The following is a 24,922-nucleotide window of genomic DNA, read 5'->3' on the forward strand; positions in this document are numbered from 1 at the left end:
TTGGACTGTTGGTCTGACAAATCATGATGTTTGAGGACATTTTTCAATGTTTTCTAACATCGTACGGGAAAAGAAGATTACCCTTCTACCTTTACCTTTTTAAGTTTTAAGACGAGTTTGTATGGTCTTGAAATGGGTATTTTTGCACCATGAGTACTTTTACTTTAGGTTCTTTAAGTAGCCTGTACTCTTATCTTCATACTTCATGCAGTATTTGTACTCTGTGGTGTGGGTAGTTTCACTTTTGGTTTAGTAGCCTGTACTCTTATCTTCATACTTTATACAGTATTTGAACACTGGTGTGGGTAGTTTCACTTTTGGTATTTTAAGTAGTCTATACTCTTATCTTCATACTTTATACAGTATTTGTACACTGTTGTGCTGGTACTTTTACTTCAGTGCATGCTCTCAGTACTTCATTCATTCATTTGTACTCTGTGGTGCTGGTACTTTTACTTTTGGTACTTTAAGTAGTCTATACTCTTATCTTAACACTTTATGCAGTATTTGTACACTGTGGTGCTGGTACTTTTACTTTTGGTACTTTAAGTAGCCTGTACTCTTATCCTCATACTTTATGCAGTATTTGTACACTGTGGTGCTGGTACTTTTACTTTTGGTACTTTAAGTAGCCTGTACTCTTATCTTCATACTTTATACAGTATTTGTACTCTGTTGTGCTGGTACTTTTACTTTTGGTACTTTAAGTAGCCTGTACTCTTATCCTCATACTTTATACAGTATTTGTACTCTGTTGTGCTGGTACTTTTACTTTTGGTACTTTAAGTAGCCTGTACTCTTATCTTCATACTTTATGCAGTATTTGTACTCTGTGGTGCGGGTACTTTTACTTCAGTACATGCTCTCAGTACTTCATGCAGCTCAGTATTTACAGTAACACATACTGAAACTGTCTCGTGTGTTTTCTGACGAATGATCGCTCAGGATTGCAACATCGTGGCTCCGCCCCCCGCTGGATGACGACACCGCGGGAGGAAACAACGTAACCGAACAGAGCCGGAGTCAGTCCGAGTCCTCCACAGTCCTCCACGGTCCTCCTGAGTCCTCTTCAGTCCGGGTCAAAGTTGTGGAGACGAGCAGGGTCAGAGCGAACCAGGTCCGGAGGGTCACACTTGGATCTACAACCAGCACCGACACGCGGACATCAGCTCGCTTTCAACCCGGGACAGGAAGGCAGCAGGACTCGGTCCGGCTCGGCTTTGTTCGCTTCAGCTCCGGAAACATAACGAGAAAAAAAAACCCCACCAAGTTTCACGATGATTCTTTAATTTGTAGCTCCGGTTTGTTTCGGGTCCGGTCGGAACCGACAGCTGAGTTTGATTTAAAGTGAAGAAGAAGCTCGACAGCAGCTGAGTGACGACACGTTGCGCAACCGGCACAATAATAAGGACACAAAGACGTCATCCCGCTCCAGTTGTCCCAGTACAGCAGACCCGCTGCTCCCAGTCCGACTCCACACTGCTGCAGGAAACACTTCAGGTTTCACACCTCCAGTAACTTCTGCTGCACAGACAGACAGACAGACAGCACCAGCCCACTCTGACTCTACTGGATCTACTGGTTTCCTGTTGACCTGCAGTCAGAACCAGTCTGCTTCAAACACAAGGTAAGAAACTGACCTGACAGCAGATATTCAGCTACAAGTGAAGTTAATTCATTCAGAAATTCACTGCAGTAACAAAAAAATACACAAGTATTTCAACTAAAGTGTACTTATTATTCAGAATATCTTCTTTCAGAGTCAAAGTATTTGTATCAGATTACTTCTACTGGTGCAGTAACGTGGACACAGCGTCCTTGTTGTCATTCAGCTACTAAACTCAGTCACAAATGTGTTAAAAGTGCAAAGTAACAGTGATAAAGTGCAGTAAAAGGTCCAACACGTACCTCTGACATGTATAAAGTAGCAGGGAATTGAAAATACTCAGGTAAAGTACAAGTACCTCAGAGTAACTGCAGTTAAGTACATGTACTCACACAAGTACATGTCAGTTCAGTGAAGTGTCTCTGCATCAAAGTTCACTCTTGAGCTCTTAATAAAAGTAGTTTGAGGCACGATCCCTCATCTGAAGGTGCACGTATGAGCTTTTTCTGGGGCTTTCAGTCGTTTCCCATGGTCTTCATCAGCAGAGGGAGTTTGCCCGGTTGTCATGGAGACCTCAGGAGCTTTAACAGAGACTCACACACATGTTACGAAGAGTCAGCTCACGCTGGTCCGATCAGTAATCCATCGGTGTTTACAAGATACTATGAAACTATGAAATACAATGATTTAAAATAAGTTTTGAGTGCGAAAGGAAAAAATATCTGAAGTATAAAAGTGAGTTTCAGTGCTGAGAGGTCGATTAGTCAGTCAGTTAATAATTTATCAGGAGCAATTTTGCGCAGCAGTGCTGAAAACAGAGCGATTCCAGCTTCTTACGTGTGAATGTTTGCTGGTTTTCTTTGTTTTCTATGATTTTAAACTGAATTTCTTCACATTTGGACTGTTTTTCTGACAGAACATGATGTTTTAAGACACCACCATGGACATTTTCCAGTGTTTTCGAATACTGTACGGATCAAAAGATTTAAAAACAATTTAATAAGTAACAATTTAAATAGTCGGAGCCCTTTTTAAGTTTTAAGTTGAGTTTGTGAAGGTGTCGGAGAGCCGATTTACGATGAAGGCAAAAGTGAAACTTTCCAGCCAGGTCAGAGTCCAGTGGGATTGAGTAGAGTCTAATTTTGTGATCATGTCGTTTATGAATCTGATCTCTGATTATGAAACTGCAGATGATCGTACAGCGGTGGAGAAATCTTCCACAGAGAGCAGAAGAGATGAGACATCAAACAGCACAGATTCACTGGGCGTGTGTGTGTGTGTGTGTCAGGGGATGACGCGGTGACGCTGTGACTCAGGTTGTTTCACCAGAGTGAAAGCAGCGTTGGCCAACAGCAGGTTTCCACACAGTGTCACCACGCAGACCGCAGGCTCAGAAAAACTTTGTAGACAATCACGCACACACTTTCACAATGTGTGTGCGTGGTAGGTGTTGACTGTATTTAAAGGCCGTTTAAACTATAAACTGTTGTGCTCTGATGCAACGATCTGAAAGCTCGAGCGTCTGTCAGCTTACAGGAAGTTGCATCATGAAGCCTATAGACACGTTAACAGTGTAACATGTGAGCAGCAGAGACACAGAACACAGCGAGATGTGATACTAATATAACTCTCCTGACTGTATGTGGAAATATTACTGAAGAGGGCTCAGTGGAGGAGGGAGGGCTCGGCTGCGGTGTCACCAGCAGAGGGCGCTGCAGTGCAGGAACGAAACAGCGAGGAGCTAAAATTTATACAGTTCGTCTCGGACACAGCTGAGGTTACATTCACAACTTCTCGGTTAAAGTTCTCACATGTGACTGACACGTGTGTCATCATTTTCAGCTTCACTGCTCTGGTATCAAAGTGTCGCAGGCAGCTGTTTCAAAAGACACATGTGACTCATGTCTGCGTGAAGTTGTTGTGTTAACATCTTGTGGGACTGTGCTGACTGTCATGTTTCTACATTCCCTACATGGTCTGGCTCCGCTTTACATTTCCTAACGCTTAACCCAACAGTGTTAGAGCCAAAACCTTTGTTTTTTTTTGTTGTGTGACGATATAAATGTAATTTATGAGCGCCCAGTTAATACAGAGAGCAAACTGTGCCATGGGTGCAGTGAAGATGTAGTTTTTAAAAGGCTAAACATCAACAAATACGGACTGAAGCAGAATATTCTGTGAGATATCAAACGTGCATTTTAAAAAATGATTACACCTGTCTTTGTTTTAATACACTTTGACTTTTGAACTTTACAACATCCTGGAGTTAATAGAAAAGTTTGAATCACATGAGTGGGAAACAATCAATCGTATTATTATTATCGGTCCACAGCTGTATTTATTAACCTGATGATGTCACTTGTCTCCTCCAATCACAGATGAACAAAGGTGTGGCTACAGCCAGGTCTCAGGTGTGTCTGAAGAGACTGTTGGACAAGCCCCAGGAAAATTTACCCAAATGTAAAGTAGCCCGTCTGTCTCCGCACCCTCCTGCCACCGGCCTATCACCCTGCCTCGAGCCCGGAAGCCCCGCCCCCAACACCAATCAGAGCCAATCCCCATCCAGAGTTGGACAGTATTTCCTGTTTGAACGCTACGAGGGGGAGGAGACTTATAGGGCGGAGCACGCACAAACAAAACAGCAATACACCTGCCAGGTAAAGCAACTGATACTGCTGATACTACAAAAATACTGCTAATACTTACACATGCTGAAAATACCTCAAATACTGCAAAAAGTACTGCTAAAAATGATTTACCCAAACCGTCCCTCCTTGCTATGGTTACAGGTGATTCCTCTGCGTGGTTACCAGGACCGGTTGGCCGCCTACATCCGCATCGGTAACCATGACAACATCTGCGGCCTGCAGGACGTGGTGATTGGCCAGGACAGTGTGTACGTCTTCCTGCCCGGTCACCACGGCGACATGCACGCATACGTGAGAAGCAGGAAGCGTCTCGGCGAGGAGGAGGCGCAGCTTCTGTTCGCTCAGGTGCTGAACGCCGTGACGCACTGTCACGAGCACGGCGTCGTCCTGAGAGACCTGAAGCTCCGCAGGTTCGTCTTCACCGACGAGCACAGGTGAGACTGAGTACTATTACTGCAGTACTGCAACACTACACTTATACACACAGTTGAGACTGACAGGTTCTCTGATAATACTACAAATACTGCAATACTACACTTATACTGCTGATACTTCTAATACTAATGCTGATAAAAATAATACAATGGATACTACTGACCCTGCTAATAAAACAGCTTACATCAGAATTATCAGCAGTATAATTAGTAGTATTGTAACACTAGTATTACTACATACTTATACTACTTCTATCATCAGCACTACAGATGCAGTAAGTAGACCGTGTGTGTGTTTTCCTGCAGGACACGTCTCGCTCTGCTCGGCCTCAACGACTGCATCCTCCTGCACGGTAACCATGGTGACGACTCTCTGACAGACAGACACGGCTGCCCCGCCTACGTCAGCCCCGAGCTGTTGACCAACGGGAGAGGCTCTTACTCGGGCCGCGCCGCAGACATCTGGAGCCTGGGCGTGTCTCTGTACACCATGCTGATTGGACGATACCCATTTCAGGACACGCAGCCCGCCGCGCTGTTTGCCAAGATCCGCCGCGGGGCCTTCAGCCTGCCTGATTGGCTGTCCCCTCAAGCCAAGTGTCTGATTGGCTGCATGCTGAGGAAGTCGCCCGCAGAGAGGCTGGAGGCTTCGGAGCTGCTGATGCACCCGTGGCTGACCAATCCCAGCGCACCACATCAGAACACGCACAAGACTCATAACAGCTCACCAAAAACATTACAGAGTAAAGAAGAGGACGACGACCAGGTGGTGCCGACGTGGACAGAAAAACACTAACACACACACACGTTTGGACTTCTATACTTGTAAGGACCTGCAGTGATAAAATGCCTCCTGTAAACTCAACCATCACAACTAGTTAACTCCAACTCTTACACTAAACTGAACCTAAACCGTACACGAGCACACACGCACTACAAAGACTGATCCTGGATTACTTGACCCCGACCCTCAGGTGCCTTCCTCCTGCTGTAGCTGTGACTCGATGCAAGCTCTGCCATCTTAGAAAGGGGCGTGGTCTGTGACGACGACCTCACCTGAAGGACCGAACCTGCTCCTCGTCTTCCACAAAATCTTAACTGAGCTCCACCAGCGTCTGACACAAACCAGAACAAGTGGTGTGTTCAAGTGCTTTTCGGCTACTCGTTAAGTGGAGAAAGAACGGTTACACCCTAGTGTTCGACTTTTATTGATCTGCTTCAACGCCTGGTTACACGATCATGTCAGATTTCAGAAATTGATGAAGGGTGTCTGAACACACCACTGGATGCTGCTTCTTTCTTTCATGTTTACACTTTCTAGTTGCTCCCAAGAATGATAAGAGAAGGATCGGTGAGTGTAAGAACATCACCAGCGACAGAGGTCGTTCTGGAAAACAGAAATAATCTGAGAAAATATACAAACTGTTTCGCTTCACTGTGACTTTCAAATGTCAGAGTGTCTCATCCTTTTCTGATGATCCCGGCTCGATGGAAAGGGACAGCTGCAACAGCTTAAAATGTTTCAGGCCGGTTATCTCAGGATCACGACTTCATTTACTAATTTCCTCATATTTTGTTTTTGTGGTTCTCATAAAAAGTTTTCCTCAAGTAACAATTTACTCAGCCAAGGACGCCTCTGGATCATCATCCCAAAATATCAGCGCAGTAAATTTGTGATCTTGAGAACACTATTTCTGATTCGTCACATAACAATGTCGTTAAGTCTCTGAAGGACCCAGGATAAGCATCGCGCGGTGAATCATATTAAGAAAATAATGAGGTTGTAATCTTGAGATAGCCGGACTGAAATTATTCCTACGACTCACGGACCTGCAGCCAGCCAATAGGATGCCTTCTTCTGTACGTGTCGTTCAGTTACAGCTGGAGAATAAATAAAGTGGTTTCACAAACTCTTCTGGTCCTGAACTGGTTTTTGTTTGGTTTCAATGAATGTTTTATAATTTGTGTTCTGAACCTCCATTACCAACAGATAAAACCTCAGTATTTTTGTTCTTGTGATTAAAATGTTTCAGATTTGAGAGAGCTCAGAATTCTTGCCAATTCTCCCAATTTTCCCAGGAGACTCCCGTTTCTTGTTTCCTTCTCCTAGTTTTTATCCATCACAGCCTGTTTCTGGCACTGTACAGCGTGTCTACAGTCAGTCTACTGTGCTGTTGCACCTCGTCCTCCTCAGTGAGTGAGATTAATTGAGAAATTTTGAATTACAAAAAAAAGGATGAAACTTTTTTTTTTTTATTACATTACAAAACGTTATTTAGTGCACAAATGTGTCTTCATCATATTTCATTCTACAATTCAGTTTTAACGACTTACAACATGATCACTTTAATCTCAAGACATTAAAATGTATTACAGAAGCAGCACAGAGTAAAATCATGGACACACAACGCAGCCATGTCACCTCCGAGCTGAGGTCACAGCACAGAGAATGAAATGGTCTGAAGCGACAATGACGACAACACTTGTTGTAAGAACAACACAACCTTCCAGTGAGGAGACGCTGCAATAAGACACATGTAGAACAAGCAGAAGTCAAACTGCTTAAGTGCCGAAGAATGAAAATGACTATTTGGGAACGAGGTGGAACGTGTAACATGTACTCAGGCTTCGTCCTTACTGCAACAGCTCAAGTTCAACCCCAGAAGCCTCTGCTCAGATCCAGGCTAACGGTTTCCTCTTGTTCACAGTCTTTAAGATAAGCTAACCGGCTGCTCGCTTCATATTCAATAGGACAGGTGAAAGAGTGGTATTGATCTTTTTGTCGACACTCTCACCAAAAAGAGATTAATGCTGAACAATTTATGATTAGACAAATGCCTCCAGACTGTAAGACCACTTGCACAGTAATCAATGAAGAAGGAAATAAACATAAAAGAAGATGAACTCTGACAGCAGCAGTTTTTCTCACCTTCATGTTTTATTATTAAATCCCATCAGACAGCAGAATTAATCCTGTGACTGTCCGTCACGTCAGTCAGACTCTAATCTTCATTTCTCTCCAACATCCACTTCATCGCAGACGAGAGTCTCAGTTCTGTCCTTGTCTCAGTCTGAAATATCCAATCATCAGTCAGTTAACTGTCCCTTCATGTCTGCTCATTAGTCACTGGTGGAATCAGTGGCAGCAGCCAATCAGGAGCCAGTATCAGTGTCCATGTCGTCAGTGTCGTCGCCCTCCGAGCGGCAGATCTCCTCCAACGCAAGCTCTGACGGACAGGAAACAGGAAGCCAAAAACTTGAGTCCGAATATACAGTACATACACTTCTTTCTAGAAACTATATTTGAAAAAGTTGGGACTGTATTTTATTTTAAGACTAGACTAAACATACGTAGCCTTCATACTGATAGGCTAGCAAGTTCCTTCAAGTGTGAGTTGTGTAAAGTATTTGGAGGAAACTAATCTAAAATGAGTCACAAGAGTTTCCCAACGTCTTTACCACAGAAACGCACTAACAGTTTAACAATGCCACAGATGCTAACTGCTCGTGATCATTATCTGACTACTTCAAGAGAGACGTGACCGAGTTGATAGAAGAAGTTCATGTTTCAATTTTGTAAAAAGAAAAGGCTTTCAAGTCGAGTTTGGCTGAAATGAAAACCAGATAGTTGGTCTCCTCTGATCTGAAAAGTAATTTTCCAACTGCCTGGGCAGAGCTGCAGTTACAAGTTTTAATTTTTCAAGCATTTAACTTCACAAAACAGTGTGTGTGTGTCTGTGTGTGTTTGTACCTTCGCTCTCGCTCAGCTCGGGGATCTTCCTCAGCGTGTCTCGGACAGCAGGGATCACCTGGTCGTACATGTGCAGCAGCGGCCTGCAGCTCTCTGAGAAGCTGCCGTGATGCAGCAGCAGCCAGTGCAGCAGCAGCAGACACTCTCTGAGTAGAGACGCCGCCGCGCCGCGCCACCATGGCAACGAGGGGGCGTGGCTAGGCTGCAAGGGCGAGGCCAGGCCTGAAGGAAAAACCCAAAAACCCCTGAGTGGTAGTTGATGATTTCAGAGACAGATTATTGTCATAAAAAGTTTATGGGACTGAGCGGTGACTATTTCCAGCCTTGTGTTTTAAATCTGACCTGTTGAGTCTGTAAGCTCCTGAGAACCACGAAGATCCAACCACTGACGATGGAAAACAATCACCACTGTCTGAACCAGCTGAGAGAGAGAGAGAGAGAGGTTTGTGTAGGAAAATGCAACACAAAGTCTGGGGTGAGAAAGGAGAAAGAGATTTACCTCAGTGTAACATTGGCAGGTGCTGTGCTGGTTGGTGGTCCAGCTCTCTGCTCTCTGAGTCATCAGTCTGCGCAGCAAACAAACCACCTGAGACACAAAGACAACAACAGCCGAAATCATTTCTCAAATAAAAGCTGTACTCAAACATCAGCAGCTGCCAACACAAACAAATCAAGACAGAGTCTTCATGACAACATGTAAACATGGAGGAAGTTTTCAGTTTTTAGCAGATTAGAACAGAAACACATCAGGAAACAGAGGCTTCTTACTACCTCAGTGTCCAAGCAAGAGATACATTCAAACCAATTTAAATTATGAAACTATTTAGAATCTGCAACATCAGCCATTGAAGCGATGCATGTAAGCGTGCATGCATGCTGTGGGTGGATGCCAGCTAAAGGAAGAGACAGCAGCACATGGGCCAGCTGTTACAGCCTGGAGCACAAGTGAACTGGATGAACTTATGACCCTCTACTGTCAAGTCCATTTTCTGTTGAGCTTGTCCAGCACAGCCCACCACACACACACACACACAGAGAGAGGGACATCACAGAGCTTTAACAGAAGTGATACCTGCAAGTCCAGCTGAATCCAGTCTGTGTGTGTTGCCTGGTTGTCTGTTCTGGTTCTGATGAACTGGAACAACTTGAGGAAAACACACGGATCTAAAGAGAACAAGCACAAAATCAAGCACCGCTCACGTTCAGCTGCAGTGACATTTTTCTGTTTATTCAAACTCAAAGCTCAACTCAAACAATAAAGTTAATATCTGAAGAAAAATAATGATTAAAAAAACATTACAACAAATAAATGACATGAAATCACAGAGGAGTTAAAGTCGATGTAGTAACAGAGCTGTCACAGAGGACGGAGCCTCACCATGCTGAGAGCAGAGCTGCTGAGCCAGTGTCTGGTGGTCGGACATGGACGTGAGGACGGTCACACACTCTGAAACTGTCTGCAACCTGCTGTCGGCTGACAAACACACACACACCACCTGCAACACACACTGCAACCTGAGAGAGAGACAGAGAGAGAGACAGATATATTACAAGACGACACTGAAAGGATCAGTCAATCACTTCTGCAGTAAAAACTAAAAAGTATCCTGAAGAAGCACAGTTTTTCCTCTGAATTTCTTTGTTTCACAGCTAGCTGCTAGGCTAATTAATGCAATGTAAAATGCCATAGACTTAAGCTAATAAAGGTGAATAGCAAAAAACAATTATTTTGTCTCCTTGAGAGTTCATATTGATCCGTATTTTATACGTTTGTTAAAACTCTTATTGTTACGACATGTTTTTATGTTTGTTAGTGGAGTCAGTTTTAAAGTAAACCTCACGGCACTTCACATGTTCTTATCTGCTTTATGGCCAAAAGCAGAAAAGAAAGTGGTGACGGCTTCTTCTGCAACCGATTGTGTATCGTCTCATATCGATTGCAGAGTTGAATCAAATCGAACTCTTATCACGGCAGACTTTTTAATATCAGCAAATATTGTATTGATGTCCAAAGGATCAACAGAATATCTCATCGTGATGAAACTGGTGATTTATACGTCACCACATGAAGTAAAGAGAGAAACTTGTAATCAGTTTGGACCATAAATTCTGAGGATGATATACAAAGAAAACTGTAATACTGACTCATTGACTGAATTCATGTTGCTAAATCTGCACCATGAAAGTCATCCTGCATTAACTGGTAGCAGTTAGTCTTAGAAAACAATCACTTCATAATTTAAAGTGAAGAGTCAGACGTCTACACAGTTTTGACTCTCGGTAGAAGAGGAGAGATTTCTGACACACTTTGCTGATCTGGTTCAACGGGTCATTTATAGAAACTTCTTCAAGGGAACTTCACAAAGTTCAGCTGCGGTTCATATTTCATCAGTTATTTCTCCGTTACATCATCACACTGACTGTAAATCACCAAAGGTAGTTTACAGTCAGATATTACATAACATCTGACAGTCAGTGAAGACTTACACACACGCACACACACTCCCTGTTCAGCCACTCCCCTTCCTCCAGAATTCCTTCCAGGTGAGTGTTTCATCATACGAGTGTGTGTGTGTGTGTGTGTCTTTGCAAAGTAATTGGAAAAATAATGTGTGTAGTGAATGTTTGCCAAAGGGTGGCTGGAGAACACTTTCCTTGCAGCCATCTTAAATCAAAGAAACAAACAAACATTCATTTTCTTTTTATCAGTATGAAACTGAGCAAACTTGTGAATTTATTATCATCGAGTCTGTCAGTTTATCTTCGGCTGATCTGTATAGTTTGTATTTATGTCCTGACTTTAGGTCATGGAGGAAAAAACAATTATAGAAAGACACTATAAGACTGTCTGTGGCCTTTGACCTCCTGACTGCTGCTTGTTGGTGCTGAAAAGTTAAATTATCTCAGTTTGTAGTCACATCTTTAAATGTGTGTGTTTACCTGTCAGTGTGTGTGTCTGGAGTCCTCTCAATAAGGACACACACGGTCTTCAGTGCATTAAGGACGAGCTCCTCCCTCTGCGAGCCCCCGTTGCCTTGGCCCGCTTCACAGAGCTGCAACACTGACTGCAGCAAGGCATTCTGGGAGCACAGATCAAGCCCTGCAGCAGAGCGGTCAGCCTACGAGCAGAGGGAGGAAGGGAGGAGGATTTAAAAGGAAATGTTTTTCTTTAAGGGGAAATTTCACAAAAACATCTCAGTCCAAGATCAGGAAATGACGAATCAACTTAAAATCCAGATAAAAGTGGAATAGAGTGTGTGTGTGTGTGTGTGTGTGTGTGTGTTTCTTTACCTTGATGTCTGTGACTCTGCTCTGACTCTCCTTTGACAACACAGCCTCCACCACCTGGGAGCATTAAAAAGGTCAAAGGTCAGAAAATACACAACCAGCACACGATCTTTCTTAGAGGATAAGTTCACCCAAAAGTTAAAATGAAGTCTTTATCTGCTCACCCACAAGCTGATGGACAGTGAGGTGAAGTTCTGTAGTCCACAAAAGTGGTGCTGAAGCATCCTTTTTTATAAAATTTTAGAAAAATAAGTAAGTAAAATGGCTCCATGCCCAATCCAAGAACTGATGTTTGAAGACCTTTTTTTACACCCTGTCTGAAGAGGGTGCAGAGGCTTGACCACGCATCCGAGGTGTGAATAATGTCTTTTCAAATCGGTTTGGGGATCTCGGGGCTTCTGGAGACTCAGATTACATCAGATGAGCTGTGCTCGTAGATGGATTTTTTTCAGTTGTTTTTTTAACTTCACCAGACTCTCAATCATCATGTGGGTGACATGTCACGTTCACTTGCGTAAGGGGGAAAGTCAGTTTAACACGTGTATGTATGAACAGGATTTTGACACATCACATTTTAATGTTTAATTAATGATTAATTAATCTTAAAAGGAGAAAACATGAAGACCAGCTGTGTTCACATAATAAGAGCACACAAAACAGACAAAAACAAAACACGTCAGCTCCGAGTGTGAGCTCTACCTTCTACACTCACAACTGCTCAACGCTTGCTTATCTAGACAGCTTTCCTACAGAGACTCATAAATCACCTCGTCGCTGTGGGCCAGCAGCAGGTAGAGGAGCCTCAGAGCAGCCAAACCAGTGTCCTTCACACTGTAACCAGTCAAACCAGCCTCCTCCAGTCTCCCTAGTCCAGCAGTGGGAGCAGCATGGCCTGCTGGGAGCGAGCTGCCAGCAGGAGAGTTTGAACCACCAGCAGAGGTGGAGCGGAGCGAGTCGAGGGCCTGACAGAGCCGAGACAGGTGAAGGTCCAACAGAGGGAGGAGGAGGACAGCACCGGGACACGACCTATACACACAACAGGATGGAGATGTTTTAAAATGTTGTGCATAGATGAATGTCTGTATCAGTGGCACTTTATCTAAATGTAGCACAAAGTTTACAGGAATTAAATGTAATCTTAAGTGATTTTCTCTTTGTGGTTATTTCAGTGCTGCCGTTACATTATTTGACCACATGAGGGCGCTGTTGTCCACAGAACGGTTCAGCTCTAACTGTGTTCAGTTGTTCTGGATTCTTCAGCGAGCAGCACATATCAAAGTTAGTGCAGGTTCAGCAGAGAAGCTGTATTACGTCAGTCTGCCAGTCTACCTTTTGTTTCTGCTGCTGGTTGCAGTGTCTGGTCGGCTCTGACTCAGCATGTTGAGTCCAGTTACAGCCAGACTCTGGACCGGACTCAGAGCAGCTCTGGGAGCTCCACCTTCACCACCACCGACTGCAGCATCCCGGTGGTGCAGAAAACCTGCTGACAGCCTGCTGAGATCATAACAGCACAAATGACACCACAAGTTAGTTTTATATAGCAGTTAAGCTACTTTGTGGTTGAGCTGCAATTGCTGCTCCTAGCTGCGCTACAACAGTGACTGTAGAAACTACTATCATTAGTACCACTCAGTTCAATTTTGTCTTACAAAAGGTTTAAAATTAAATTACAGATTATATTACATTAAAAGTTTGGAGTTTTTCTAAAAATGTGTGTTTTTGGTAGACTTGGCGACACCATGTGGTCACTGAGGTGGCTGCATTAAGTGACTCCAGCACAACACTTAGAATACAGGCGATGCAAAAGTGATCATAGCACCATAACATTTGGTTAAAACTCTTGTACTGTCCTATATGTACAGTATGTGTTGGCTTCAATGCAAGAATTTCAAAAGGAAGTCGTCTGCTGTGTCAGATTTAGAAACAAACTCAAGGATTCTGCCTCTTTAAGCACAGACAGTCCTCAACTTTACTAACCAGGTTGACTTTTAATGCGCACAAATCCTCTTTTGTTTGATCTGTTTGCCAATGTGCCTCCTCACTGAAGTAGCTGGGGGTTAATTGCCTAACTTAAGGGCACTTCAGTTATGGTAATGAGGAGGAGTAAGTGATGCTTTTTCACTCCGTGACCCAGATGTTTTCTGCCACACTACACTATGAACTAATATCTGTTTATGTCTAAAGTTACTTGTGCAAACACCATCCCTCTGACTATACTCCATTATATTTTGCTGCATCCATGCAGGTCTGCAGGGTGTTTACCTGGATGTCAGGTGGATGTCAGTCAGACTCATTGACAGCAGGTGAGAGAGGCCGAGGCTGCTGGGAGACAAAGGCTGCTGCAGCAACAACCCAAGCAGAACGCCACCTGGAGGACGACACACGCACAATTTACGTGAAGCCGTTAAAGCTTGTGAGAGACAAAAGGAAAAAAAAGATGACGAAGATGAAGAAGAAGATAATGTCTTATATTTTGGTTGATTTGTTTGCACTTGATTCATCACTGCAGACTGACAGACAGACTGACCTCGGTGCTGCAGGTGTGCAGGTCTGACGGACAGGAAGGGGTCTGGGCGAGACACTTCCTGTCTGTCACCAGATCTGCCGCTGGACGACCCTCTGTCCCCTCCATCTCTCCTCGTCTTCACCGGCGTCGTTCTGGACGGGATGCTGGCTCCGAACGTCTCCTTTGTGATGAAACCATTTGCTGTTGGGGAGGAGGAGCTGCTGCCGCTCCCATGATGCAACTGGGCGAGACTGCTCAGCACTTTAGGACTGAGAGAAGAGAGAGAACGTGCTCATTCTGAAGTCATGGCTTCAATTTCTCCCTTTAACCCCCTGACAAATACCAGACTTCCTTTAGGTTTTGTTTAACTTTTTTAACCCCACAACCAAAGATATTCATATGATATATAAAAAAAAATCATTTAATTGATTATCAAGTCTGTTAGCAATATTGATGATGACTGACCTGTTTCTAGGCAGTGGAGAGGCCGTCTTGTTTTTTTCCGAACTGTGCAGTTTGGTCTTAATCTCATTGATCTCTGCTTCTTTAAACTGCAGCTCTGACTGCAAAGACTGAACCTGAACACAGACAACATGACGACATTATCATGTTATTCTGATGATCATATGTACTGTATATTTGTGTGTGTGTGTGTTTCAGCTCTTCACCTTCCTGTTGAGCTCCTTCTCCCTCTCGCTCTGCTCTTTCTGTCTCTGAGTCTCCTGCAGGACATGGTTCTGCCTCTGGGCCTCCTTCTCCTGCTGAGCTCCTTTCAGAGAGTCCCTCAGGACCCGGATCTCCCCGCTCTTCAACACAATCTCCTCCTCCACCTCCTTCAGCTAAAAACATACACATTTGCCAAGACATATTGATCCAGAGTCTGTTCTTAGTTGGTAGACTGAAAAGTCAAACACTGTCAGGTACATGTTTTCATAACAATATGCTAAAAAGAGACCTTTATCAATCATAAAGACTTGTTCTGAACCTGCTCTGCTGATCTTGTGTCTGTTGGATGTTTTTACGTCTTATACAAGTCAAAAACCACCGAGTCTCACCTTCCTCTTTAGCTCTGCATGCTGAGCCTCCAGCACACCGTAGGAGTCTTCTCTGTCCGACCCAAACTGCTGCTGCCTGTTACCTGATCACACAAAACAACAGAAACAACACACATTAAAACATTAACTATATTCACTGTTTTGCCTTTTTAACATCTGTTTAATCAGGTTTTAATACAGTAAAGGAGTAGAGGTGTATGTAGAGTTCCCCTCCTCCACTATGTGCGTTTACTGTGACAACACGCAGCGAATGCTTCAAAAAACTGATTTACAAATTCACCGGATATTCGCTCAGTTTTTCTTATTTCTCTACAAACTCTGCTTTTACATCCTGTCTGTATTTTCTCTTCACTTAAAGTTCATATAAAGTATTTATTTTCATTGAAGGTGAAACATGTTCGACTTCTTCATCTGTTTGCATCAACGTGAAGCCGAGTCACTTAATGACACATTGATACATCCGAGTTTGTCACCAACTAAGGTGTCTGAAGAAAGTTATTCCACCCAAGTTCAGTTTCTCGCAGTAACCCCTCTTCCCAAATAAAATCAGTAAAGGATCTCTGGCAATGTTATCAGTTCTGTTCAGTTCAGTTCGTCCCACACGAGTGAACCCTCTTCCCAAACAATAAAAAGGAACAAAAAAAAAATAAACCCAACATCTATCGCTGTCAGAGTTACCTCCAGTACTAGTCAGCTGATCATCTTCTGCACACAGGTTTAGTGTCTGGAAGAGCAGCCGCACATTACTGGCAAACTAACTATGTTGTGTTGGAAGTGTTTATTTTTCTCTCTCTCCGCGCAATCATGCGTGGGTGGAGAGAGAAAAAAAATACTGGGCGAACTGCCGATCCTGGTTTTGATTTTGTCAATTAAAATAGAAAAAGCCCATTTTGATCGATATATCATTTTCATTCTGCTTTTTAAATTTTACACAAAATTGGAAGACTCTGTGTTTGTTATCTCTGAAAGGACACAGACACGGTTGTTTGTCTGCACCAAACCCAAATTGGCTCGTGGTCACATACAGACGAACAGACTCTCTGTACCAGACGATGAGCCAAAACGTTGTACTTAATTAATGTGATAAAGAGGAAATTTAACAGGATCGGATGAGATGGAATTCACAGTTACAATATCTTGGACTGACCCCCTGGAGATAAATCTGCATGTGTTTTCACACATTGTTTAAATGACTCTCTGGGCACATGGAAGACATTTCAGGAGTAATTAAGTAATATTCTATTCTCTCGATTTATTTTCATTGCTGCTGTAGTAAACAACAGTAAAAAAGAAAAAGAAAAGATGGAGCTTCCTAAATATTGAGCGTGATGGATTAACTGCTCTGAACTCACCGAGAGGCTCTCTGCTGAGCAATCCAGCGTTCCCTCTGTTGTTGCTGCTGCTGCTGAAGAAGCCAAACGTATTCTCTCTGCTCTGATTGCTTGCGGCTCTGCTCAAAGATTTGCTCTGCCCTGTGGAAGGCGGCCTGGCAGACCCGCGGGCCAGCTCTGCAGGTTTAGTTCCTGGTTTCGACCCAAGCCCAGGTGCAGTGGCAGAGGTGATGGCCTGCGAGGAGATGTCGTCAATCTCATCCAAGTCATCCTGGGTGAAGTCTTCGTCATCTCCAAATGGGTCATCAAAGGCCATCGCTGTCGCTATACCCTGGTTCAGGCCTCGGAGGCGCTTGGTTGGGGGGCAGTTCATCCTGCGGGGGAAGAAGAGGAAAGAGAAAGGCAGGTTAGCGAGCTAGAATAAACTGTGCGTACAATGTTTGGGTTTGGCATCGGGGTACCTATTTATCAACAGTTTCACAGTATGGTGTCAGTTCTAGCTGTCCAAAAATTAAACTCTGTGATGCAATTGTGGTTGTACAACCAATTTTGCATCACTATTTCCGGTCAGTAAGACAGATTTTCTACTCGGAGATGCTTGATGAATATACGCATCAGGTCAGTCTCTATAAAGCCACTCATGGGTACATTTTTTGTCTTAATTGTGTCAAAATGATAAAACCTGATAAGACCTGCCCTCCCACAGTATTTCAGAGAGGTGCAGAGGTCTCATACGTTAGTTAGGAATAGCGAACAGGTGGCAGTGATACGGCACAGAGGCAAAGGAAACACTTTCTCCATATTTTGGAGAGGTATGACAAGATGATGAAAAAGATACAAAGTCTGTCACTACACCTGCCCAACACAAATACAGCCAGTTCATGACATGATGGATTCAGCATGAATACAATCAAATGGGATGCTCTTGTTCACACTGACCGTATCTATATACTTTTATAAAAATGTCAGTGAATATTTTATCTGCATGGATACAATTAACCAACATTAAATTTAAAACCACAGCAATGATACATTAAGCATATTATATTGCCAGCACTGTGATAATCCTTAAAGAAATGATTCACAGGTTGACAGTTAAACATACACACGTTTAATGATATCTCCACAGGCTGATATCACTTTTTATGATCATTTTTTGCTATACAACTAATTTAAGTGAGCCACATTAAGATGAGCTCCTCTTTCCTGCTTTCTGCTTGTACAAGTTTGACTCAAACATCACATTTTAGCACCACAATGTTGACACTGATGACGACTTCACTAAATGCTCATGAATATGAATGAAAACATAATGTTATTCGTGTGGTTATAAGAGGTACAGCTGCTCTGTTTAGGCCGAGCTGACTGGTGGCTTAAACTTATTAGTGAGGGTGTCCACTGCTAGCTTGTCTAGTTATCCTACATTAACTCACCTTGTGTCCCAGTGGGGCTCCTGTTAGCTGTTAGCTACCAAGATAACGTGTGTAAGTTAGCTTGCGAGGCTAACACAGCTCACTGCGTCACAACAGCATTTTAATGTGAGTCAATACAAAATAAAAACGACGTTAAAAGGTGTCTGATAATGACGGAGCTGCAGACCGCGCTTCAGTATCAAATGTTTCTTCTTCTTCTTCTTCTGTTGCTGTTTCTTCTTCTTCTTCTTCGCGTTCTATGGCGGACATTTTGGCGCATTACCGCCACCAGCTGGTGAGGAGTGTGCTTCTTCTTCTTCTTCTTCTTTCTTCTTCTCTCCAGATGAAATGTACATTATTAACTTAATTATTATTTTAGCAAAATATTACATTCACAAAATGAAATGGCTTGAAATATTGCCCTCCTGTCACGCTTTTAACTCTACAGATTTAAAATCATATTTGATTCCATTGAAAATTGAAATAAAAAACAAAACAAAACAGAAATTGGCAAAAACAATTAGACTATTTAGATATTTAAATTTTTACTCCTTTTAATTAGCAGACCTCTGAACTGTGTTTTGTTGTTTGTTCATCTGGTGCGCTGTTCGGGTCTTATAGAGCAAGAGTTGTGCACTTTTTCACTTCAAGGAATTAATGGTTTAGCCTTATTTCAAGGTCAGGATGTGGGAGAAAGCAAAATAAGTCTAATAATAATAATAATAATAATAATAAGTGATTGCTGCTGTTTATAGCATTTTATCACAAAAACATCAAATGTCATGATGCTGATGATTTATTATTGATATTATTGTGATGATTTTTCTATTTTTTTAACATTATTATTATTATTATTCAGTTATGTTCTGCTTGGTGAAGCGGGCTACAGCCTAAAGCACAGTCATTCAAGCCAGAGCACGAGTCTGTCTGTTTTATGTGCACACATACAAACACACTGGAGGCAGTGAGGAAAGGCCTTTAGATTTACACTTGTTAGACTTTGGTGCCCCCTGGTGGCAGCATCAAGGAGACACTGTAGATGCTCTGATTGTACTAGATTGCAAAAAAAATGCATATCAATGAATTAATGAATGAATCAATGAATCAGATTTCAAATAAAATACAAAACAAACAAAAACTTGTCTCTTTTCATTAAATAGCGTGAATATCGTACAGTCAATGTATGTATGACTGTAGTCATTTTGTGTACTGTAGTCATTTTTTTAAGTTAACTGAGCATTATATCAACGTTTTAGACTTCCTCTAGGACTGACAACGTGTCCTACATTGTTCCACAGACACGTACTATTTGTCCCACATTTGGTTTGTGGGGATCTGGTCAACCTTACTGAGCTTGGTACAAAAAATAGAAACAAGGGGGAACTAGGTCGAGTCACTTTTATTTATATTGCCCAAAATCCCAATCACATTGCCTCAGCGGGCTTTACAATCTGTACAGTGAATGACATCCTCTGTCCTTAGACCTTCGATTTGAGTAAAGAAAAACTTCCTATTATAAAAAAAAACCTTTCAATAATAAAGGCATCGCTCTCCCTGGATGGACAGACATGAAATAGAAGAAAACAGACCAACAAAATCAAAGAGTATACAGATTACAATGACAAAATGAAGAGTGTGGATCCAGGAGGACAAATGAGGAGGCCGAGCCAAGTGGTGCCCCAAGCCACACAACCTCCACCCCAGCATGGTGACCTGGAAGAGGACAGGCAACAAGATAATTATCAAGAAAATATCAGAATGTATTCGGATTTTTATGTAAAAAAGAAAAAAAAGACAGAAAACGTGCAAAAATAAAGCTGATCAGTGAACACATTATATATCATTTGGTTGATATAAGGATTTGTTTGTTTTTTTACTGTCACAGTCTACATAGCCACAGGTTTATACCTCATGCAATCATTTTGCCCCACCCACCTCCAGAGCCTCTGATTTCCCCCTAGGACAGAGGGTCCTAAAGGAATGTGAAGGTGTACTTACTCTTTAATTGCTCTGAGCTCATGGTAATAACATCAGATGAGTCAGAAGAGTGTATTAACATTTTATCGCCCCCTCTTTTCCCTCATCTGGATTTTAGCAGCTGGACAGTCACACGACTCATTTTAGAGAGATTTTAGCGAGGAAGTCAAATGGAAATTTTTTATTTTGAAGTGTGCCTCTGTGAGATCACCACGCATGTATTCAAGAGAAAGAAATGTAATTAAGTGCACCTTTACGACACACGACATGTCGGTAATATATTTTCAAGGCTGGTGGATGTTTATATTAATCCCTGTATGTACCGTCTTCTTCATATAGAAGCTTCTTGTGGCTTCTCAGCAACAGCAAGTGTGCTTTCCATTTTTAGATACAGACAGGTCTGTGTGTCGCAGCTGAGGCTCTACAGTGTATGTGCGTGTATGTAACTCTGACACATGCTCCCTCTTTCTCTCTCCGCCTACATACTTCAGTACAGAAATGGCAGAGCTCAGCGACAGGCATCCAGATGCACCCATCATCAGCATCAAGACACACACACACACACACACACACACACACACACACACCACCATCACTTACATCTGCAGCACCACACTTTCACCGGTATCACCAGTAATCTGCATCGTAGCAGGACTCCTCTGCACAGATTCTGCTCTTCATGTCCTTAAAAGATAATTCAGTGAATGGGTAAAGCAACACACACACACACACACACACACACACACACACACACACACACATATTTGGCAGGCAAGTGGGTTACCATAACAACCAAACAGTCAAAGCAGGGTCACTGAGTGAATCAGATGAAATGAGGCCTATATACAGTACATGTGTATGTGTGCGTTAATGCAGAGGAGCGGCCGTAACTCTTACGAGAAGGTTTTCTGATTGTCCATTATGGATCTGAGACATCCCTGACTGTCCTCTCAGGACTGATTGGACAGCGGTCTGTAGTGGGAGCCATTCTGCCGTCCAATCAGAGTGAGAGAGCTGTGTTCACATTAAGGTGAGAAGGATGTCCCGTGTGGAGTGCTTTTCATGGACAGACAGGGCTGTAGCCAGGATTTTAGACACACTGAGGTCCTGCCCCATAAACCCCATCCATCCATCGAGAAAGTTTGGCTATCATATATCAGACAGATCCTTTGTGTGCCTGCTCATCCCTGTGTCCAAGGCCATGCATTTATTCAAATAGATCTCAGCTTTTTAATTGTTCTTTATAGGTTATTTGGGCATTTTGTTGAAAGTAACTAAAAAGTAGCGTAATAAGTAATATATTACTCTATGCAGACAATAAAATTGTAACGTAATATATGACTTTAAAATGAATGATACGAGTTGTCATTTTGCTGAGCAGACATTTATGATACAGTTATATGTAAATAAAATTAATCTGACTTGACTTTGTTAAGCTTTGTTCTTGTTCTGCTGTCAAATTTCTAGTATGTGTTCACATGTTTGGCCAATAAAGCTGATTCTGATAGAAAACAAAGTTGGAGTCATGACGGTCGATGCTGCTTTGAATATGAATGTTGCTGCAAACAAGCTACAAATACCAAAACAACGATGCTTCACACACATCTGCAACCACACGATTCCTACAATTACAGAAATTGTAATTTGTAGTTTCATTGACTTCTTATGTCTGTGTAGAGCACCTAGTGTAGGCTACATCAACTCAGGTGCAGTTTCTTGTGGCATACCTGGGGATGAAAGCAGTGGATCTGAACTAAACTGTCAGTGTGAAAGCACCCTTTAATTGGATCAGGTGTCCTCGGGTCTAATCAAGGTCTATCTGTCCTCGGGGCCCTGCTAGATTGGGTTTCTCTTTTTTTTTTGATCAATTTGTGCAAACTAAGTTAGAATATATTCCCCAAAAGTCTGGACCCAATCTGGAACAGAAGTCCTCTAGAAGAAGCACTGGAGGGACTTCAACTCCCAGAATGCCTTGGGCAGCATCTACTGGAGATTCCTGGACTAACAGCGAGAAGATGGATGGTTGGATGGTGTGTTTCCTCTGTTACTGTGTGTATCACTGCAGTACAGGCTTCCTCCTGCACATGACGATGCTTCATGAGGGGTTTCAGTTAGAGAGGAAGCCATCCAGAGGGAGCCCGCTGCGTCTGATTGGCTGATGACTGTTAAAAGGCCACCAATCAGACACCATACTCGCTGTGTGACTGCGTGTGTTTCCCTCTCCGTCTCTGGACGCTCTGTGTCAGCCTGCGCATATTTTTATGTTTGCAGCGCTGCATGCATGAGTGTGTGTGTAAGTGTGTGCAGGATGCTACAATCTGGAGCTGTGAAGGAGGGGGAGGGGCGAGGATAGAGACGCTGAAGAAACTGATGAGAAAATAATAAAAGAGGGATATAAAGAAGAGAAGAAGAGGGGAGGAGGACAGCGAGGAGGGGACAGATGCTGAGGAGAGAGTGATAGTGAAAGGCACAGTGAGGAGAGAGAGACGGAGAGAGCGAGGAGGAGGAGGAGGAGGAAGAGACGATCTGCTGGAGGAAGCAGCAGCATCATTGATTTTCATAGGAACCAAGGCAGCTGTCCACTGTTGCCGTGACGATGGGCTGCTGGCTCTCTGGACCTTGGATGGGGGACCAAATGGTGAGCGTCCAAAAGACGTGCCTCAGTGTTTTAATGATGCTATGTGGGTTTTGTGTCATCTCAATTGAAGACGATAGAACTGAGCTCGGAGGTGTGTGTGTGTGTGTGTGTGTGTGTGTGTGTACAGATGCAGATGCAAAATGGCATCATTTCATGATTTCTGCAGGGTTCTGCATGTGTGTGTGTGTGTGTGTGTGTTTAATAAACCTAATTTATATTTGTTTAAATCTCCAACAGTTTATCTCTAATTTTTTTAAATATGTAGAAAATTTAATGTGTCGTGCAAGAATGGGATATTCATCATCTCCATCTGCTGAGGGCTCACAGACGTTCTGCTGCCGTCCTCTGTTTCCACACACAGGTGCCATTTTGTGCTTTTCAGCTCCTGCTGTGTATGTGTGTGTGAGTGTGTGTACAAGTGTGTGTGTTTCTGGTTGAATGTAGCGGAGGGTGACTCATGGTTGTGATGTGCTGGAGTTAACAATACTCATGCGTCTCACTTCACTTCATGCGTCTAATTCGATGGGTGCTGAGCTGCATGTGCGTATGCGTGTGTGTGTGTGTGTGTGTGTGTGTGTGTGAAGCAGGATGAGGTTTATGTTGGCTCGTAGGTGTTAACCCTTTACTGAAAACATGGACATGATGTCCCAATTCGTCATATCTGATTTAAAATCGACTGTTTGTTTGTCATTCTGGAATAAATCCACCATCTGTCTGCAGGCAGAGTTGTGCTTTGTCACCCAGTTGTACAATGTTGATTAATTGAGAGTTTTCAGTCTGTAGTGTGTTCACACTGTAAAAAAAAAAGATGTGATGAAGAGCAATTAAAATGGCAGCATGCAGACTAAAATGTGATTATAGTATCACTGACGCTGTTTTCTCACAATGCACAACTGGAATGAAGAATTCCTCTCGTGATTCAGTCTTTCACTTTGGACGAATGAGAGAATAGTGCAGCAGAGGCTGACATATGTTGACTTTTAGACCCTAGTATGTGTCAAACTCCCGCAACACTGGATCCTACATTTCCCATAATGCAGTTGGACAGCATTTTGCCATTAGATCCTCCCTGTCTGGTAAACAACCACTTCTTTAATACTTCACACCTTCAGTCTGTATCACAGGCTTTCTGTTATATATCTGTACTCTTCAAGCTCAGCTGACATCAATATGACATCATCAGGGTTATTTTTTTAGTCAAAGCGCCTGCAGAGCCACAGAAGACATTTTACCGGCTGAGGAAGACGAGTCATTCTGCTTACAGAGACCAGAAAACTGATCCACATGTGTAAAAAAGGTGGAGTGCAGGTATATAAGACACCATCTCTTGAGGTCATGAAACGCTATTCTCAGGGGACTAGAATTACCAGAGGGCCTCATGTCATACATAAATTACCTCCCACATCTGTATTTCATGCAGTGTGTATGCAACTAAGATTTACTGACATTATCCCTGGACACAACCTCAAGGCCCATAATAACTGTTTGAGCCTGTTGAAAGAAAAGAGTTTCTGATAAATTTGAGCTGGCTCTTTCTGCCAGTTGGTCTTCATGTTGTGAAGTGAGATGATCCGGCTGAATTTGCACTCAAAATGCTGTCAAAGCTTTACCTATAATTGCCAAAGCAGCAGGGAAACAAAAACCTTGTTTGGTAGGTAATACGCAGTGGAATCACAGAAGTCCTCTACAATTATTACAAATTACTAGAGGTCCGCAGGTAAAAGTATTCCTGTGCAAAAAGGGCTTAAGATTCAGTGAATTAATAATTGATGCAAAAATCATATAAAAATTCCAATATTACCATAAACCAGTCCTGCTCGTCGTTTAATAGCGTTGCTAATGATGGACTCTACATATCTTATATTGACCAAATCTAGCTAGCACTAAAGCCAGTGCTGCCGAATGCTGCAAGATGCACATTCGTCAAACAGAATTTTTCTGTGTTTGAGATTGAGACACATGTTTTCTCATCCTTTGACATGATCAGAAGACACAGTGAAGTCTCTCTGTTGTGAATCCACAGAAATCTTAACAACTCTGTAGCTCCGAGGAGCTTTTCAAGTTTTGGTTCTACAACATATTAACTGTTTTGTTCAGTCCCGACCTTTTTTCGACAGCCAATTTTGGCAGTATTATAAAATTCCAGCCATATAGAGCAACTCCTGCACCGATACACTACGTAGCCATAGTCTACATTTAAAAAACCACGATGATCACGCCAGGTGCGCTGTACCACAGAAAAACATTGGTTTTGCTGGGCAACATGTGTCTAGCGA

The 24,922-nt window shown here is 42.7% G+C and overlaps 2 protein-coding genes across 2 annotated transcripts; one reads left to right on the forward strand and one right to left on the reverse strand.

Moving 5' to 3' along the window:
* The first annotated feature begins 983 nt into the window (after positions 1-983).
* On the forward strand, positions 984-6,599 carry trib3 (tribbles pseudokinase 3). The gene is made up of 4 exons (XM_073469145.1): positions 984-1,627; positions 3,985-4,263; positions 4,396-4,688; positions 4,995-6,599. The coding sequence occupies exons 2-4, from the start codon at positions 3,985-3,987 to the stop codon at positions 5,482-5,484; spliced, it is 1,062 nt and encodes a 353-aa protein (XP_073325246.1). The 5' UTR covers positions 984-1,627; the 3' UTR covers positions 5,485-6,599.
* A 326-nt stretch (positions 6,600-6,925) lies between these two features.
* Positions 6,926-18,236, reverse strand: atrip (ATR interacting protein). Its single transcript, XM_073467535.1, has 17 exons — positions 18,053-18,236; positions 16,641-16,993; positions 15,289-15,371; positions 14,902-15,072; positions 14,699-14,811; positions 14,255-14,502; positions 13,990-14,095; positions 13,057-13,221; positions 12,495-12,753; positions 11,731-11,784; positions 11,380-11,558; positions 9,818-9,954; positions 9,512-9,603; positions 8,939-9,025; positions 8,782-8,860; positions 8,440-8,661; positions 6,926-7,915 (listed from the first exon to the last, which is right to left on the reverse strand). The coding sequence occupies exons 2-17, from the start codon at positions 16,990-16,992 to the stop codon at positions 7,842-7,844; spliced, it is 2,421 nt and encodes an 806-aa protein (XP_073323636.1). The 5' UTR covers position 16,993; positions 18,053-18,236; the 3' UTR covers positions 6,926-7,841.
* Positions 18,237-24,922: the final 6,686 nt, after the last annotated feature.

The sequence above is a fragment of the Pagrus major genome, chromosome 6 (assembly GCF_040436345.1).
Source record: "Pagrus major chromosome 6, Pma_NU_1.0".
Classification (NCBI taxonomy): Eukaryota; Metazoa; Chordata; class Actinopteri; order Spariformes; family Sparidae; genus Pagrus; species Pagrus major.